This window comes from Theropithecus gelada, chromosome 15 (assembly GCF_003255815.1).
Source record: "Theropithecus gelada isolate Dixy chromosome 15, Tgel_1.0, whole genome shotgun sequence".
Taxonomy (NCBI): domain Eukaryota; kingdom Metazoa; phylum Chordata; class Mammalia; order Primates; family Cercopithecidae; genus Theropithecus; species Theropithecus gelada.
In genome coordinates, this window is record NC_037683.1 from 4684646 (window position 1) to 4701770 (window position 17125).

General features: G+C 57.4%; 1 protein-coding gene across 2 annotated transcripts in view; it reads left to right on the forward strand.

Annotated features, from left to right (window-relative positions):
• Positions 1–17125, forward strand: part of SARDH (sarcosine dehydrogenase) — a 75663-nt gene that overhangs the window by 53627 nt on the left and 4911 nt on the right. For both annotated transcript variants that reach the window (XM_025360457.1, XM_025360456.1), the window contains exons 17-19: positions 1107–1200; positions 14718–14880; positions 15638–15806. In XM_025360457.1, the coding sequence (XP_025216242.1) occupies positions 1107–1200; positions 14718–14880; positions 15638–15806 (426 nt within the window). The remainder of the gene's footprint in view (positions 1–1106; positions 1201–14717; positions 14881–15637; positions 15807–17125) is intronic.

Consider the following 17125-nt stretch of genomic DNA (forward strand, 5'->3'; position numbering starts at 1 on the left):
TATTTTTTTTTTTTTTTTTTTTTTTTTTTGAGACGGAGTCTTGCTCTGTTACCCAGGCTGGAGTGCAGTGGCCGGATCTCAGCTCACTGCAAGCTCCGCCTCCCAGGTTCACGCCATTCTCCGGCCTCAGCCTCCCGAGTAGCTGGGACTACAGGCGCCCGCCACCTCGCCCGGCTAGTTTTTTTGTATTTCTTAATAGAGACGGGGTTTCACCGTGTTAGCCAGGATGGTCTCGATCTCCTGACCTCGTGATCCGCCCGTCTCGGCCTCCCAAAGTGCTGGGATTACAGGCTTGAGCCACCGCGCCCGGCCTCTTTTTTTTTTTTTTGAGGTGGAGTCTCGCTCTGTTGCCCAGGCTGGAGTGCAGTGACCGGATCTCAGCTCACTGCAAGCTCCGCCTCCCGGGTTTACGCCATTCTCCTGGCCCAGCCTCCCGAGTAGCTGGGACTACAGGCGCCCGCCACCTCGCCCGGCTAGTTTTTTTGTATTTTTTAGTAGAGACGGAGTTTCACCGTGTTAGCCAGGATGGTCTCGATCTCCTGACCTTGTGATCTGCCTGTCTCAGCCTCCCAAAGTGCTGGGATTACAGGCGTGAGCCACCGCACCCGGCCTTGCTCTACTCTTCTGTGCAGCACTGAGGCCGCCATAGCCAGCTCCTCTCTCGGGCGGTGGCTACCGAAGCAGCAGCTGAGGCCCCTCCGGCCTCTGACGAGTTGGAAACCTAGAGGGGCCTGGGGATGTGGACTGTGGACCTGGCCCAGATGCTCTGTTCCTCCTGGCCTGTGGCCTTCAGGGGCATTCCGTGGTTAGATAACCATTCTGGCCTCAGTTCCCCATCTAAGAATCACGAGTCCCATCAGAGCTGTCTCCAAGTCTGTGTCCCCAGGGGTCCTGCTAGCCCCAGCGTTAGCCCGCTGGAAGGTGGCCGTCTTGTGTATATTTGGAACATACATCTGTCTTGGTGTATTTTTATTAATCCATGTTTATTGTCGTCTGTCTCATGAGGACAGAGACTTGTCCCACTCATGGCAGGTCCCCGGGGCCTTTCCTGCCCAGGCCCCACCCGTGAGCACTTGCTGACCGAGTGACTTTGCTTTTGCCTGCAGCCGGGCCATTCTGCAGGAGGTGCTGGACGCAGACCTGAGTAATGAGGCCTTCCCGTTCTCCACCCACAAGCTGCTAAGAGCCGCCGGGCACCTGGTAGGTTCCAGCTGGCCACGTCCTCTGGGTCGTGGGTGGCAGCATGGTGTGAGGGGCATCCTGGGGGATCTGGGGGCTGGGGACTCTTGGGCAGGTTCCTCTACCTCCCTGGCCTCGGTCCCCAACTGTGAAGGGGGGCAGTGGGACCAGGCGGCCCTTCCACATGCTGTTGGCAGCTTGGAGAGGTCATGGGGATCAAAGTCACAGCGTCTTCCATCCATCCCCAGTGCCTGGTGCGTGCCAGGGACTCAGTCCCAGGGAAGGTGACCTCAGCCTCACCGCCCGCATCACCACCTATTGTATCCCCTCCTGAAAGGCTCAGGGCAGCCCTCCTGAGGCTGAGTAACCCCCTGGAAACAGGAGGACCGAGCTCTGCTGAGCAGTAGCCAGCTCCGGAGGTCTCCATGTGGCAGCCTCCCAGCTGCCATTGTTGGCATGGGAGGAGGGGCTGCTGGGGTGGGAGCACAGCCATTCCCTAAAGAGCACCCCACACACTGCCTGCCAGCTCTAAAAAGTCTCTATCCTGAGGGCCAGGGCCCACCCCTTCTGAGATGGTGGTGGTGGTGTCCGGTGCCAGGACTCCATGCGACCTGGCCCCAGGCAGGAGGCTCCCTCAGAGACCAGGATCAGGTTCTAGTTCTGGGCCAGCACGCCCCTCTTCTGGGCTTTGTTTCCTTGTTGGAAAACAGGCATCTTGGCATCTGCTTTGACTTCTCGAGGCTGAGATGAGGATGGTAAACACAGCAGCCCCTGTTTGCCGAGGGCTTCCTGTGTGCCAGACACTGTTCCGCGAGCATCACAGCACACTTCCCCGTGGAATCCCCGCCGCAGCGCGGAAGGCTGTGTTACAGGGTCTCCCAACCTCAGCACGACTGACATGGTGGAACAGACCCTGTCTGCTCTGGGGGCCCTCCTGTGTGACACAGGTGTGTGGCAGCCTCCCTGGCTGCCGCCCGCTAGGTGCCAGTGGCACCCACTGTTGTGGCAGCCACAAGTGTGTTCAGACATGGGCAAAGGTCCGCTGGGGGCAGGATCACCCGTTGAGAACCTCGGTGCGTGACCACCCTGCTTGTTTGCAGGGGTGTAAGCCATGCAGTGGCAGCGGGGGCCGGGCCTCCAGAGCCCTCCAGCACTGCTGCTGCAGGAGACGTTGCCCTGTGTGACGCGTGTTACCCAGATGGAGCTCAGAGAGGCTGCTCAGGGCCACCCGGCTAAAGAAACCCAGAACCCCCCGATATGTGTCAGTGACCCGGATGTGGCCTTCAGGAGGGGGTGGGCGGGTGCACGGCCGCATTTGGAGGCAGCTCCCTGTCTCTCCTTCCTGTATGTTCGTCTGGGGTTTGGGTGGGGAAAATGCTAAGGAAGGTTGGGGAGGAGCGAGGTCCTGGCCTGCGGAGGGACTGGAGGTCCTGGGAGACAGAGCTGGGTTCCGTTAGCAGATAAACAACGTGGCGATGACTGTCAGGGAGGAGGCAGCCAGAGACCAGGGAGATCCCGGCGGCTCTGCTCTCACCTCCCCTCTCCAGAGGCTGCACAGGGGCAGGAAGCAGGGCTGGCTGTGTCTAGCTTGCTTCCTGCCTCTGGTGCAAAGCTGCCTGCTGGGACCAGAGAGGGTGGGCGCTCAGAGAGAGCAGCACAGCTGGATCCAGGCCACATGGCCTTCAGACGGCCCGACTCCAGCTCCAGCAGGCCGGCCACGGGGTCCACACGGCATCCAGCTTTGTCTGCAGCTGGGCTCTGGTTTGCAGAAGGGGAGGGGAGCCGTGGGTTCTCCCACCTTGCTGAGGCTTGGCATAGGTGCTGCCTCTGTATGGTTTGGCTACAGGAGGGGGAGACAACCAGGTGGGAACACGTCCCCTCCCATGTGAGGCCCAGCAGCCTCGCCCCCACCCGCGCGGCCATTCCAGCAAGCTGCTGGGACTTGTTCTCAGACAGGCGGCTCCAGCTGCCTCCCCTCCCCTTGGGCTGGTCCTTTCCTGGTCCTGGCGGCCTCCCCAAGCCTGGACCGCGGCTGCCTGGGTCCGCCTCCACCTGTGTGGCCCAGGAGCCAGGCCAGGCCAGGTGCTCGCTGAGCTGACACAAAGGCTCTGCTTCCAGGATGACGTCCCCCAGAGGAACAGGCCAGGCCAAACACAGCGTTGGGGGTGTAGGGGGTGCAGGGATGGTCACAGGGGCCGCTTCTCCCCACAGTCTCCTGCTCATTGGTGTAAAATAACTGGTGTTATACAAACACGTCAGGGCTGCATAAGATACTGCTCATTGCTCAGTTTCCAACCGTCACTGCACATAGGATTCAGCACAGGGGCTGAGTGCAGAGCTCGCTTCTAGCAAGCCCACTTTGGGCACGATCCTTGCCACCTCAGAGCGAGGATGCTGGGTCTGTGGGCAGGTCTGGTGAGCTGCTGCACGAAGCTCATCTGGCTGGGACATGGTGGTCAGCGGCATCTCAGAGGACTGGTGGGGACATCCATAGCCTGCCAGCGAGTTAGCGAAAACCCCTCTAATCCTATCCCCAGAGAAACCAGGGTTGACAGTTGAGTGCGTTGCCTGCTATCTTCTTCCCGTCATCTGTGACTGTCTGTGGATTTTAAAACGTAATCAGGGCATCCCCTGCAGTCTGTACACACTGCTTTATTCTCCTGGATGTCGTGACTGTTTTCCTGTTCCTTTGAACGTTCCCCGAGAACCGCCTGGAACCCTCAGCTGCGTCTCCAGTGCCCTGGGCATGGATTTCACACTGGGCCCACCTCTTTGCTTTGGAAGTGGCCCCGGGAGGAACTTCCCTTGAACACCATCCTCCCAATAGACCCTGACTATTGGTCTGAGAGAGGGTAGAGCTGGACCCACCGGGTTGGAGGTGTCTGCGGTTCATGGTCCCGGCCTTCTGAGTCACTCTGTGGGGTGTTGTTCTCTGTCCGTTGGTATTCTGCGCCGCTCGCTTGCCCAGTGCTACCCTAGGTCTCAGGCGGAGTGGAGAGAAGCACAATGCTTTCTAGGCCGGGGTCCCTGCCTGTGGGATGGGTGGGAGGGGAAACACAGGGGAGGCGGGACATGAGCATCAGCTGGCGTGCGCGATCCTGGGGACACAGGAAACAGGCGGTAGGGAGGTGCTGCACGCGTAAGGAGGCTCAGCTGCCAGGAAACACGCCGTGCGCCGGCCATGGCGGTTATCCGTGGCGTACCTCCCAGCACCGTCAGCTCACGTTGCACCACTTGGGACTCTCGGTCAAGCATTAGTGTTTTACTAAACAAGGATCCGTTCCCAGTGCTGTGCTTCTCACCCTCTCCCTCACCAGTGCTTGAGGGGCTCTGGAGTGAACTCTGTACATGCTGTCTGGGAGCCCACTGGGTGCTGGACTGGGGTTCCAGGATGGAAGATGTGGCTCCTGCCCTCGATGGACTCAGACCCCGAGTGAGGTTGGGGCCCAGGAAGGGACCTGCAGCCACATTCCAGCCTGTACTGGAGAGAGGTCCTGGGCAGGGCGAGTGGTGACCACAGGCCAAGGGGTTCTCATGGAACCGAGAGTCCCACAAAGATGGCCACAGAGAACTGACTGTTGGCAGGAAACAGACAGGGTGGGGCAAGGCCCCGAGTGTCGAGCGTCTTGGCCTCTCGGCCGAGAACAAAGTGTGGCCCGTGTTGGGGAGCTCTGCCCTGGGACTGACCCCAGGGCCTGTGGACGAGCTGGCTGGGAGCCCATATCAGCTGCCCCTGCTCCACCCGCTCCCCACCAGCATTCTCCCCGTCTCTGTGGGCCCCATCCTGACACCTCCTGGCCCCCGTGGCAGGACCAGGGCAGCAGATGCCCCGGTGCTGAGGGCAGGCTTCCATCCCCCCACAGCCCCAGCCAGGAGCTCGTCCCTGCTGACAGCCAGTGCCCCAGGGCCACACTCCTTAGGAAGACGGATGACCTTAGTGCACACAGATTTACTGTCTCCTGGGCTGAGTGGCTGGTTCTGCGGGGTCACTCCCATGCTCATGTTCTTAGAGTCCACGGGGTCCGTCGGGGACAGGCTAGGGGTGAGCTGGGGCTGACCATCTTCACCTAGAGACCCTGATGCCCAGCACTGAGCACAGCCCCACTGGCTTCTCATCCATCTCCCTCGTCCTCCCAGCAGCTCTCTGGAGTGGCCACTATGGGCCTGGCAGCCAGGTTTGCTTGTGTCTGGAGTGACCAGTGTGGGCCTGGCGGCCAGGTCTGCGTGTGTCTGGAGTGGCCAGTGTGGGCCTGGTGGCCAGGTCTGCGTGTGTCTGGAGTGACCAGTGTGGGCCTGGTGGCCAGGTCTGCGTGTGTCTGGAGTGACCAGTGTGGGCCTGGTGGCCAGGTCTGTGTGTGTCTGGAGGACGACTGCGGCCCTCAGGGGCTTGAAGTTGCTGGGTGGCCAGTAGGTCCAGCTCCCATGAGATGGGGCCGGGGACTCGAGGAGTAGGCACCGCCAAGGGTGTGGAGGACGGAGTGGCCAGGGATCCTGCCCTCAGTGACTTCTGCCTTCTCTTGAGGGCCCCGGGGAGGTGTGGGCCAGGAGAGCAGAGGTTTTGGGCCCTTACTGTCAATGTTACAGTTTTTGCTGACCTGGGAGGCTGTCCCTCAAAGTGGCCAGGGCCACGTACTCCCAGGTGGCCCCAGCCTGGGACACAGTGCCCTCCCCATTTCCTGGCCAGCAAGACAGATGGGGATACAGCCACTGGCCATGGCCAACTCCCCCTGTAGGGTGGCCTTACAGGTAGGTGTGAGATGGGAGTTGAGTCAGCCACAGATGCTGGGGGTGGTTTGGGACCAAAGCATCCGTGTTACCCAAGGCTCCGTGGAGGTCAGGCCAGAAACCTGGCTTTCCATCCTGCCCCATCCATCTGTGGGACACCTCTCTGGGCCTCAGTGTCCCCACCTGTAGCACAAAGTCTAGCACAATGTCTGAAATTCTTTCCGGGCCATTCCATAAGTCTGTCCAGACACTCTGGATTCTCTGAATCCAGGGAGAATTTCATATTCTCCTAAATAATATCTTGTGCTGGCTTAAAAATGTGTTGATGACATATCCCTCAACGTGAAGAAACGCTGGGCCGGAGCGTGGACCTGAGCCAAGTATTTATAGGCGATCAGTTGAGTTCCAGCCAACCAGATGCAGGAGAGGAATGTGTGTGCCTGCACCGTCAGCGGAACCTCTGGGTTGAAGGCAGATGCAAGGGCCGATGAGGACAAGGGCCAGGGCTGCAGACCCAGGACCCGGGTACGAGAGTGGGCGCCTGCCGCTGCCCAAAGACCCTCCTCACCACCAGACGAATTGGGCGCAATTCCCAGCCGAGCACTGCTGCTTTCTGCACTGATTCTTCTCTGAGAGGCTGGGATCTGACCCAGGCCGCCACGATCCCTGGACTGCTAGAGGAAGAAGCAGGGTGGGGAGAGTTATTGTCCGCTCAGCAGCCAGCAGACCAGCTGTCCTTGCTCCCCAAATATCTGCCTCGAGGCCAGCAAGATTCCCCATGGGTCAGTGCTCTCCCGGCGTGCCTCCCGGAGCTCCACTCGGCCAGACACGGTGTTCCCAGAGCCCCTGCCGAGGACAGGCCCCGCTGCGAAGCAGCATGCTGGGCTGGGAGCACTCCGTGGGGCACGGCGATAAAGTGATTTTCTCTGAAAATTAATTTCAGCTCGAAAGGAAATTGAATCTCTTTTCCTGACAGCGAGAAGTCCTAGTTGTGGCGCTATTAGGATTTGATTAGTTCAGGATGGAGCAGTCCTGCACCCACACATATTAGATAACCATGGCATGCCAGTCAGAGACCAACTGGGTTCCGGCCACTGCCTAAACACGCGCTTTACAGAACCTGTGCAGATTTGCTGAGGCCTGAGACAGATACCCAATGTCATGGGCAGGTTCCCTGATGTAGCGCAGAGAGACTGGTGGCCGCAGGCTGGGGCGCCATGTTCCCTGTCACGGGTTAAGCTGCTGCCATGACAATGTGAAGTGCCTGGGCCCCAAGGGGAGGTTGGAGCAAGGGTGTTTGTGGAGTGGGTGGTGGGAAGCTCCGACCTGCCCCGGGTTTGCTGCTTCTGTCTGGGGCAAGTGACCTCATGCAGAATTGGGTGCAGAGGGCCCTGAGCTGGGGGCCTCAGAGGCTTCAGGGGCAATCGGTTCCAGGTTCTCATCTTGCCCTTGTAAGGAAAGAAAAAGTGTGATCCCTCCCCTCAGCCATCATCAGGGGCATGGGAGACAGGCCTGTAACAAAAGACAGGTTCACAAGAGAAAAGCACACCAGATCTATTTAATCAAAGCTTTATGTGACATGGGAGCCATCAGAAAGGGGGACCCAGAGGCCCAGGGAAGACGGTTCCAGTGCTCAGGGTCGGTGAAGAACGGGCAGCCATGTGGACAGGTGTCGGATGGCAGGGGATGCCTGTGGGGATGGACTGCGGGGAGGCCGGCGAGGTCGGCCATGCCGATCCCCCTTGGTCTCTCCGTGCAGGTGCTCCTCACTCCCAGGCATGGGGCAGGATCACTGGAGCTAGGGCCTTATGACCTACAGTCAGACAAAGTGGGTGGAGAACATCTTTAGGGCCAGTTGCTCCCCAGAAAGGTGGGGAAGGCTTGTGTTGTATTTCTAGGTCTCATGGCTGGCTTTGGGGGAGAGGGCCTCTACTGTCCATGACCCACCTGGGGAAAGAGGAATTCTGGCTTTTGTGACTTGCTGCGGGGGAGAAAGAGGGCGGGAGACAGGAGGGGAGGAGGAGGTCGGAGACAGACTTGGGCTGCACCAGAGGCCTTCTGGTCTCCTGTAGTCCTGAGTCCTCATGCCAGGTGCCCTGCTTGGGGGATCACGGTCTGAATCCTAGAACCCTTGCAGCAGATGAGCCTCGAGCCTGCTGGCCACTGTGGTGGGGGCTGGCGAGAATGGGTACCAGTGCTGTGTGGCCCAGGGCAGGAGGCCTCCTGCACCTGCCCACTGACCGACACTTGCCACCCAAGTGGCCTGAATGGAATGGGACAGGCAGGGCGGGTTCCTCTCACCCTTGGGGACCAATGACATCCCACAGAACTCCCTACAGGGCCTGGAAGTGTCTGACCTCCAGAACCTTCCAAAAAGAGAGGGTCTTCAGGCCAATTTGGAGGGAGAGAGCCATGGTCATAGTAATGATGTTTGCCTAAGTGTGGGGGACTCGATGGGCCTCAGCCCCGCCCCACGTGATCTCTTTCCACAGAGGGATCCTCTCTCATCACAACCTGCAGTTCAGGGGTCTGAGCCCTAGCGAACGACACCAGTGGCAGGTGGCTCTGCAGGTTTCAGGAATCATTCCCCTCCTGTCCAGGCTGACTGGCTGGGAACAGTGCCTGGCCACTGGGAAGACTGGCACCAGGCAGCCCTGTGGGTCCTGAGCCCTCACCCCCAGCCAGGGCCAAGCAGGAAAGGGACTCAGCTCCCAGCAGGGTCCATGCTGTCACAACGGACCCCTGCCCCAACCCTTTATTTGCAGAGCTAAATCTGCTCATAACAGACATGTCACTCCAGGTGACTGATTAGTTCCATGGGTGGAGAGGTCCCCTGTAGCCCCACCCTTCATGGGTTTGATTCCAAAGCACCTATTCCTAAACAGGAGGCAGAGTTCGTCTCACCTTGGTCTTCCTCCCTCCCAGCTCAACCCCCACCTGGCCAGGTATCTGTTCTGGTCTGACCCTCAAACTGCACCCAGTTTGAGGTCAGGGGCCCAGGCTTGAAGGTGCATCCCCTACAGATTCTTTCAACAAGAATCATGCATCATAAACTCTGTCTGGATCTGGGAACATTGTCAGTTCACCTCACTCCTCTCACCCCTGGAGGATGTGCGTTTCCAGGCTGACAGTTATGTTTGAAGCTCTGTGCTTCAAAGATACTGTTCTACAGTAGATTAGCATCTACTGGAGCCACGCCAAGGGATGGTTTCAAGGTTTCAGGCCTCCCTCTCTGTCTTATTTATTTGAGATGGAGTCTCACTCTGTTGCCCAGGCTGGAGTGCAGTGGGGTGACCTTGGCTCACTACAGCCTCCGCCTCTCAGGTTCAACCAATTCTCCTGCCTCAGCCTCCCAAGTAGCTGGGACTACAGGTGCTCGTCACCACACCCAACCAATTTTTGTATTTTTAGTAGAGATGGGATTTTGCCGTGTTGGCCAGGCTGGTCTCAAACTCCTGGCCTCAAGTGATCCGCCCAACTAGGCCTCCCAAAGTACTGGGATTGCAGGCGTGAGCCACCGCGCCCAGCCTCTCTCTGCCTCTTTCTCTCTCTCTTTCTCTTTCATTTCTCCTTCCTCCTCCCCACCTACCCACTCTGCGCCCTGCCCACTCTGATGCCTGCGCATGCCCCAGTGTTTTCCATGCAGGGATTCGCTGGTGTTTTTCCCGTTTGGTACGTACTGTACTTTCTGTAGTCTGACAGCTCATGACCAACCATCTTCACTTCTGGAACATTCTCTACCGTTATCTTTTTAAGTACCGCCTTTCCCCCCGCTCCCCACCCGCCTGGTCTCTCTGGTATCTCCTTGACCTTCTGTTGGACACAGGATGCAGCTTCCTGTCTGGCCTGGGGCCATTCCCTCACATTCCCCAAATTCCCATCTCTGTCTGCACCCCCTGGCTCCTCTGTTCCTGTGGCCCAGGATGTCGAGAAAGTGCCGGTCACTTAGTTCCTAGCCTGTTTCCCATGAAGAAAAGGAGCTGGTTTGTTGGCTGGTTTGTTAGTTTAAGTGTACAGTTTTGTAGTGTTAAGTATGTTCATATTGTTGGGAAACAAACCTCCAGAATGTCTTCATTTTATGAAACTGAAGCTCTGTCCCCATTGAGGCAACTCCCTTTCCCCCTCCCCAGCCCCTGTGCCCTCCATTCTGCTCTCGCTGTCTATGAATTTGGTGACTCCAGGGACCTCATATGAGTGGAATCAGATAGGATTTGTCCTTCTGTGACTGGCTCCCTTCACTTAGCATGATGTGTTTATAATGTGTTCATCCGCGTTGTGTTATGCGTCCAAATTTCCTTCCTTTTTAAGGCTGAATAATATTCCTTTGTGTGGATAGAACACATTTTGTCTGTTCATCATCTGTTTCTGGTGTTTTTGTTTTTGTTCTTTGAGACAGGGTCTTACTCTGTCACCCAGGCTGGAGTGTAGTGGCACGATCTCAGCTCACTGCCTCAACCTCCTGGGCTCAAGTGATCCTCCCCCTTCAGCCTCCCAAGTAGCTGGGACTACAGGCACACGCCATCACACCCAGCTAACTCTAAAATTTTTTGTAGAGACAGGGCTTCCCTGTGTTGCCCAGGCTTGTCTCAGACTCCTGGGCTCAAGCAGTCCTCCTGCCTTGGCCTCCCCAAGTAGCAGGATTACAGGTGTGAGCCACCATGCCCCGCTTGTTCATCCTCTGTTGATGGACACTTGGGTTGCATCTACCTCTTGGCTATTGTGAATAACCCTGTGAACATGAGTGTGCAAATGCTTCTTCGAATCCCTCCTTTCAATTCCTTTGGGTGTATACCCAGAAATGGGGTTGCTGTATCACATGGAAGTTGTATTTTTAATGTTTTAAAGAACTGCCACCCTGTTTTCCACAGTGCTTGCACCATTTTCCATTTCCATCAACAGTGCACAAGGGCTCCAGTTTCTCCACATCCTCACCAACACTTTTTACTTCCTTTTTCTTGTTTTTATAATTGTCATCCTCATGGGCACAAAGTGATAACTCATTGTGACTTGGATTTGCGTGCCTCTGATGGGTAGTGATGTGGAGCATCTTTTCCTGGGCCTGTTGACCATTTTCATTTGTATTTGGGAATTGTTGATTCAAGTCCTTTGCCCAATTTTTTTTTTTTTTAGATGGAGTCTCGCTCTGTTGCCCCAGCTGGAGTGCAGTGGCACAATCTCGGCTCACTGCAGCCTCCACCTCTTGGATTCAAGTGATTCTCCCGTCTCAGCCTCCCAAGTAGCTGGGACTACAGGCACATACCACCACACTCAACTAATTTTTTTAAAAAATATTTTTAATGGAAACAAGGTTTCACTATGTTGGCCAGGATGGTCTCGAACTCCTGACCTCAGATGGTCCTCCCACCTTGGTCTCCCAAAGTGCTGGGATTACAGGTATGAGCCACCACACCTGGCCCCTTTGCCCGTTTTTAATGGTGGTATTTGACTTTTTATTAAGTTGTAGGAGTTCTTTATTCTGTCTGGGTAGAAGGCCCTTATCCTATGTAAGACTTGCAAACGTTCTCTCCCATCCCGTGGGTTGCCTTTTCACTCTTTATTAGTGTCCTCTGAGGTTGCAAATGTTCTCTCCCATCCCGTGGGTTACCTTTTCACTTTTTTTAGTGTCCTCCGATGCCCGAAAGTGCTTGTGATGAATGTCCTTCCATCTGACTTTTGCTTTTGTGACCTGTGCTTTCAGTGTCCTCTCCAGGAAACCCTTGCCATTTCCAACTCTCCATGCTTTCTTCCAGAGGCTGTACAGCTACAGATCTTACCCTTATGTCTTTGTTCCATGTCTAGTTAATATTTGGACGTGATGTAAGGTAAGCGACCAGCTTCACGCTTCTGCACGTGGCTGTCGGATCCTCCCAGCACCACTTGTTGGAGACTCTTTCCCTGTGAGTGGCTTCAAGCGCCCTTGTCGAAATCGTGTGAACACATACGTGACGGTTCATTTGACTTCGCTTTCTGCAACTTTGCTGACTTCGTTTAATATTTTCAGCAGGTTTTTTTGCGTGGAATTTTCGGGATGTGGAAAGGGTTTAAACAAAACCTGACATGAGGCCCTTCCTGCTGATCTTCCACAATTCTGTGACTCCATCCATGGCCAGGAGTTCCATCTTGCAGTTTGGGGCTTTCAGAGCCCACCTGAGCCAAAGTGGCCAAGGGCCGTGTGCCGGGACCACATGCTTGGTGCACACGTGCCATCCTTGGTTGATGGGTCAGAGGAGGGCACTGAGGCCGAGTGGGCCGACCCCCATGGGCGCTGGGAGATGCTGTTCCCACCCAAGCCCAGCTGACTGGGAGCCCATGTTCCAGATGTCCTCACTCGGCCTGTCCCTTTCCTTGTGGGTCACCACTTGGAAGAACTGGGGACCGATCCCACTCTACTGCTTTGGTGGAGAAAAATGCAAGATGCCTCAACAACCAGTGATTCTGTGATGTTTAGAGAGGCCCCTGGATTTCCCCAGACTCCCTCACTTTGTCGGGAAGCAGGTGTGGCCCCCGTTTTCCTCCTTCGTTCAGGGACTGCTTCTTGGGCCAGGCTGTGCACAGGATATGATGGAGACCCGGACCCAGCCGACTCTATCCTCGATGAGCTGCTGGAGCCAGGAAGGATGGGACCACTCCCTCCCTTCCACCCGTGAACTCTCTCTGAGCTGGGTGACGGGTCTTTGTCTGAACAGGGACCCACAGTTGGAGGGCCGTGGATAGGTGCACTTTAAAAATTATTTTTCCTGTTTCAAAATGTGATTGGCTTTGAGCCCTGAGATCCTCCATAGGCTGTCTAAAATTAGAACCCCGTTGACAAGGCAATCTTTGTCAGGGGCCTACGGCTTGCACCAGGGAAGCAGGGAAATGTCAACAGTACATTTTCTGTGTCAATTTTGAGTTTTGTAGGAGGCCTGGGCAAATGGCAACCTAGAACAATTTGCGCTATTTCCAAAGCTTTTAGAATCCAGCCCCTCGGAGGCCAAGTGATTAAAGTGTCAGGTTTATAAGGAGCTGCCCCTGTGGTTGGGAGAGCGGCCTCTGCCCTCCCTCCCACAGATGTATCCCAGCGGGAGCTGTACGGGGAGGGCCTTTCCGCTCAGAACAGCGGTGGAATCAGCTCCTCCACTGTCTGGGATCCTGCAGTCAGCCTAGCTCTCCCCGTTCCTTTTGTGAGCTCTGTGGTCCCAGGGCTGAGCACTCAGGCTTTCCCATGGGAGTCAGTGGGTTCAAGGGTTTGCTTGACAGTGAGGACGCAGACTCTAGTTACTGGGTGTGGATGTGCCACGCACCTGAATCAAGTGTGTGAGGAAAATCACGTCTCCTGTGCAAGGAGCCCCCCACGCTGCCTGTGGCCTCCACGGAGCCAAGTGCTAGCCTGATGTGCAGATGTGCAGGACACACCCTCCCAAAGACACCAGCTGTCCTCGGCAGAGCTGGGTGTGCCTAGGCCCGGCTCAGTGCCTCTGGGAGCCTCTGTGTCTGCCTCAGCCCATGGACATGATTGACAGTGTTCCCACCATTGCATGGGCCACGGAGGGACGAGATGAAGCTTAGCTCACGAGCACGTAATCGGCACTGTCACTTCTGCAGGGCTTGGGGTCACCATGTCCTTCACAGTCAGGTATCCACAGCCCCACAGGCCTTTCTCTCCTGCCTCCCGCCATATCCGCTGCCCAGCACCGGGCCTTTGCACCCTCACCTGGAAGGCCTGTCTGCAATGGAAGTCTCCTGCTCTGCCTGCCAGCCTGGTCTGGCGTCCCAGGCAGAGGCCTTGCTTTCCGGCCTCTTCCCCACCCAGAACATGGCTGTGCTCACGGCCGAGCTGAGTCCTGAGGGGCAGAGGCTATGGCTGTCTTCAGAGCCCTGTGCCAGGCCGGAGCTGACCAGAATGGTGGGTGATGGGCTCCTCGGACAACGGGCTTGGCACCTGGCTGTCCCCTTCCCCGATGCCTCTGTCCCCACCGAGCGCAGCCAGGGTGGTGTCCCTTGAGCTGGGCTGCTGCCTTCCCCCTGTTCCTCGCAGATGTGTCTCAGAGCTTCTGAAACAGATGAAGCTGGGCTCCCAACCCCGTCTTACAGACAGGGAAGGGTGAGAAGCTTGTCCCAGGTCACTGCTGTGGACTGAATGGTGACCCCCAAAACATATGTCTACATCCTAACTCGCCGGAACCTGCCTTATAACTCGCCTTATTTGGAAATAGGATCTTTGCAGTGTAATTAAGGTCAGGATCTCCAGATGACATTATGTAGGGATAGGGAAGGTCCTCACTCCAGTGACAAGCGTCCTTGGAAGACACACAGAGGGGAGGCTGTAGGGCTGAGGCAGAGATCGCAGCGATGCAGCCACAGCTGAGGGACACCTGGAGGCGCTCAGAAGGATCTCCCTGGAGACTGGAAGGGTCGTCTCCACGTCTCCCGAGCCTGCAGAGGGAGCGTGGCTCGCCCACATGGTGAATTTGGATTTTGAGCCTCCAGAACTGAGAGGGAGTTTCCTGCTATTGATTTAAGCCACCAGTTGTGGTCATTTGTTATGACAGACAGGAAACCAACCCAGTCCTGGAGAAAATCTGAGGTCTACAGACAGCAAACCTGCCATCTCCCCTTCCCAAAGGGGACCCCCTACTTCTCCTCAAAGATTTCCGGAGCAGCTGGAGGGAGCAGCTCTTCAAGACCCCATTTCTTGGTGGCAGTCTGGCTGGGACCCAGGGCCAGCTGGTAATCATGGTGACGGTAGGAGCTGTCCACCAGGAAGTGGTAGCCTGGGCCTGGACCTCGGCCATCTTACATGGCCACATCTAAGCCATGACCTTGTCCCCCAGGTCCGGGCCATGCGGCTGTCCTTCGTGGGGGAGCTGGGCTGGGAGCTGCACATTCCAAAGGCGTCCTGCATACCTGTGTACCGGGCTGTGATGGCCGCAGGTGCCAAGCACGGCCTCATCAATGCAGGGTACCGCGCCATTGACTCCCTGAGCACTGAGAAAGGTGAGTGCAGGGTCTGGTTGGCACAGGGCACGGGGCAGAGAGGGAGAGGGGCTGGTTGGGGGTGACGCTTGAGACACCTGGAGGCCGAGAAGCTGTTTACCTTCCCTGTGTTGTCACCCGGCTTCCTTCTTTCCACACCATGATTTCCTCCCCTACACCCCAGCGCCTGACATCCTCCATTTCCCCAAACCCTCTTGCTGCCCAGGGTCTTCGTGCAGGGCCCCAGGGGCAGTGTTGGGATCTGCGACCCCTGCGCACACCTGGACGCAGAGAGCTGAGGTGCTGCCCGGCACCTGGGGGGCAGGCCCAGGCTGGGTTGGAATGGAGGGCCTTGGTTTCTCTGAGAACTGTGAAGAATAGAGCAGGGACGCAGGTGCTGTGGCCTCTGGAAGAAGCCCAGACCCTTGTCCACAGCAAGGATGGAGGCTCAGAGCGGGCTTTGGGCAATTCCCCAGGGTGTTGGGCACCCAGCTTGGGCATTGGGAAGCTCCCCCTTCACGAGCCCCTCCCTGACACCCCCACCTGAGGGTGCAGAGGGCTGCAGTGCTGATGGGCAGTCTTCTTGGGGAGTGGGGGGGTCACCCCAGGGAACCTTCTGGAGTTGGGGATGCCCCTGCCTCCTGCCCAGGTGACTAAGCAGCTCTGAGAGTGTGGGTAGGGGCTGGAGGGGGGTAGGTTTAGGCAGCATCCTCATGCATCTCCTGAAGGGCTTATCCCCCTTAGGGTGGCACCAACCCGGTGGTTTCCTTTCCCACAGGCTACCGGCACTGGCATGCAGACCTGCGGCCGGACGACAGCCCCCTGGAGGCAGGCCTGGCCTTCACCTGCAAGCTCAAGTCACCGGTGCCCTTCCTGGGGAGGGAGGCCCTGGAGCAGCAGCGGGCCGCAGGCCTCCGCCGGCGCCTGGTGTGCTTCACCGTGGAGGAGTGAGTATCCCGCTGTCCCACACCCACCCGGAAGCAACTGCCTACAGCCAGGGCAGGCAGGCGCTTCTCAGTCCCCCAGTCAAAGCCCCTGGTACCAACACTTCCCATGTGCCAGCCATGCTCTTCCGGAACACACCCAGCAGTCCACTGCAGATAAGGAAATCAAGGCCAGAGAGAGGCCATCTGGCCAGGTCACATGCTGTTAAAGGCAGAAAGGCAGAGAGAATTTGCTCTTTCTTTTTTTTTGAGACGGAGTCTCACTCTATTGCTCAGGCTGGAGTGCAGTGGCGCGATCTTGGCTCACCGCAACCTCCGCTTCCCAGGTTCGAGTGATTCTCCTGTCTCAGCCTCCCGAGTAGCTGGAATTACAGGTGCCTGCCACCATACCCAGCTAATTTTTGTATTTTTAGTAGAGATGGGGTTTTACCATGTTGGCCAGGCTGGTCTTGAACTCTCCTGACCTCGTGATCCGCCTGCCTCAGCCTCCCAAAGTGCTGGGATTACAGGTGTGAGGATCCCAAAGTGCTGGGATTCAAACCAGGCCAGTGTAAGGTTGCACACCTGGGGCCCCTCCCAGGCCAGCAGGGCCCGTGGGGAGATAGGGAAGGCTCTGCGCTCTTCGAATGCAGGTCTCAAAAGAGAAAGGTGCAGCCAAGCCCAGGCCACCCCTCTGCGGCGGGTCTAGGCTGAGGGCCTTGGGAGGGTGAACCCAGGGAGCCTGGCCTCCCAGTCACTGCACCATGACCTCCCATCCTGTTCTGGTTCAGTTTCCCCACAGCCCTGTGATGGGGGTAGAGGGACTGTGCTGGGGCCGCCATCCTCATTTACAAATGGAGACCACATGGTGCCAAGGAGCAGGGGACTCACGCCCAGTCACACAGCAGAGGTGGAAGGAGAGACTCTGCCTGGGGTCGACCTGACCTCCTGCTCTCCCCACTGAGAGTGGCTTTGAGCATGCTGCTGGAGCCCGGTGCTCCCTGAGCTACTGGGAGAGTTTGGATTCCAGGGACCCGAGTCCCCCTTGGGTTGCAGGGCAGTCTGAGAAGATGAGGCCCTGCACAGAGGCCTCCCATGGTGCCTGTGGGGGTCCGAAGCACAGGTCTCCCGGCACGTGGGCAGCTTTGGGCTCTGTGGACGTGGAGCTGACAGCCAGCTGCAAACACTGCCACTTCTCCCAGGTTTCTGGAGCCTTCAAAAGGAGTGTCAGAGTGAGGAGGGGAGGGAGAGGGAGGTTGAGGGAGAGGGAGGGTGAGGGACAGGGAGGGTGATGGAAAGGGAGGGTGAGGGTGAGGGACAGGGAGGGTGAGGGACAGGGAGGG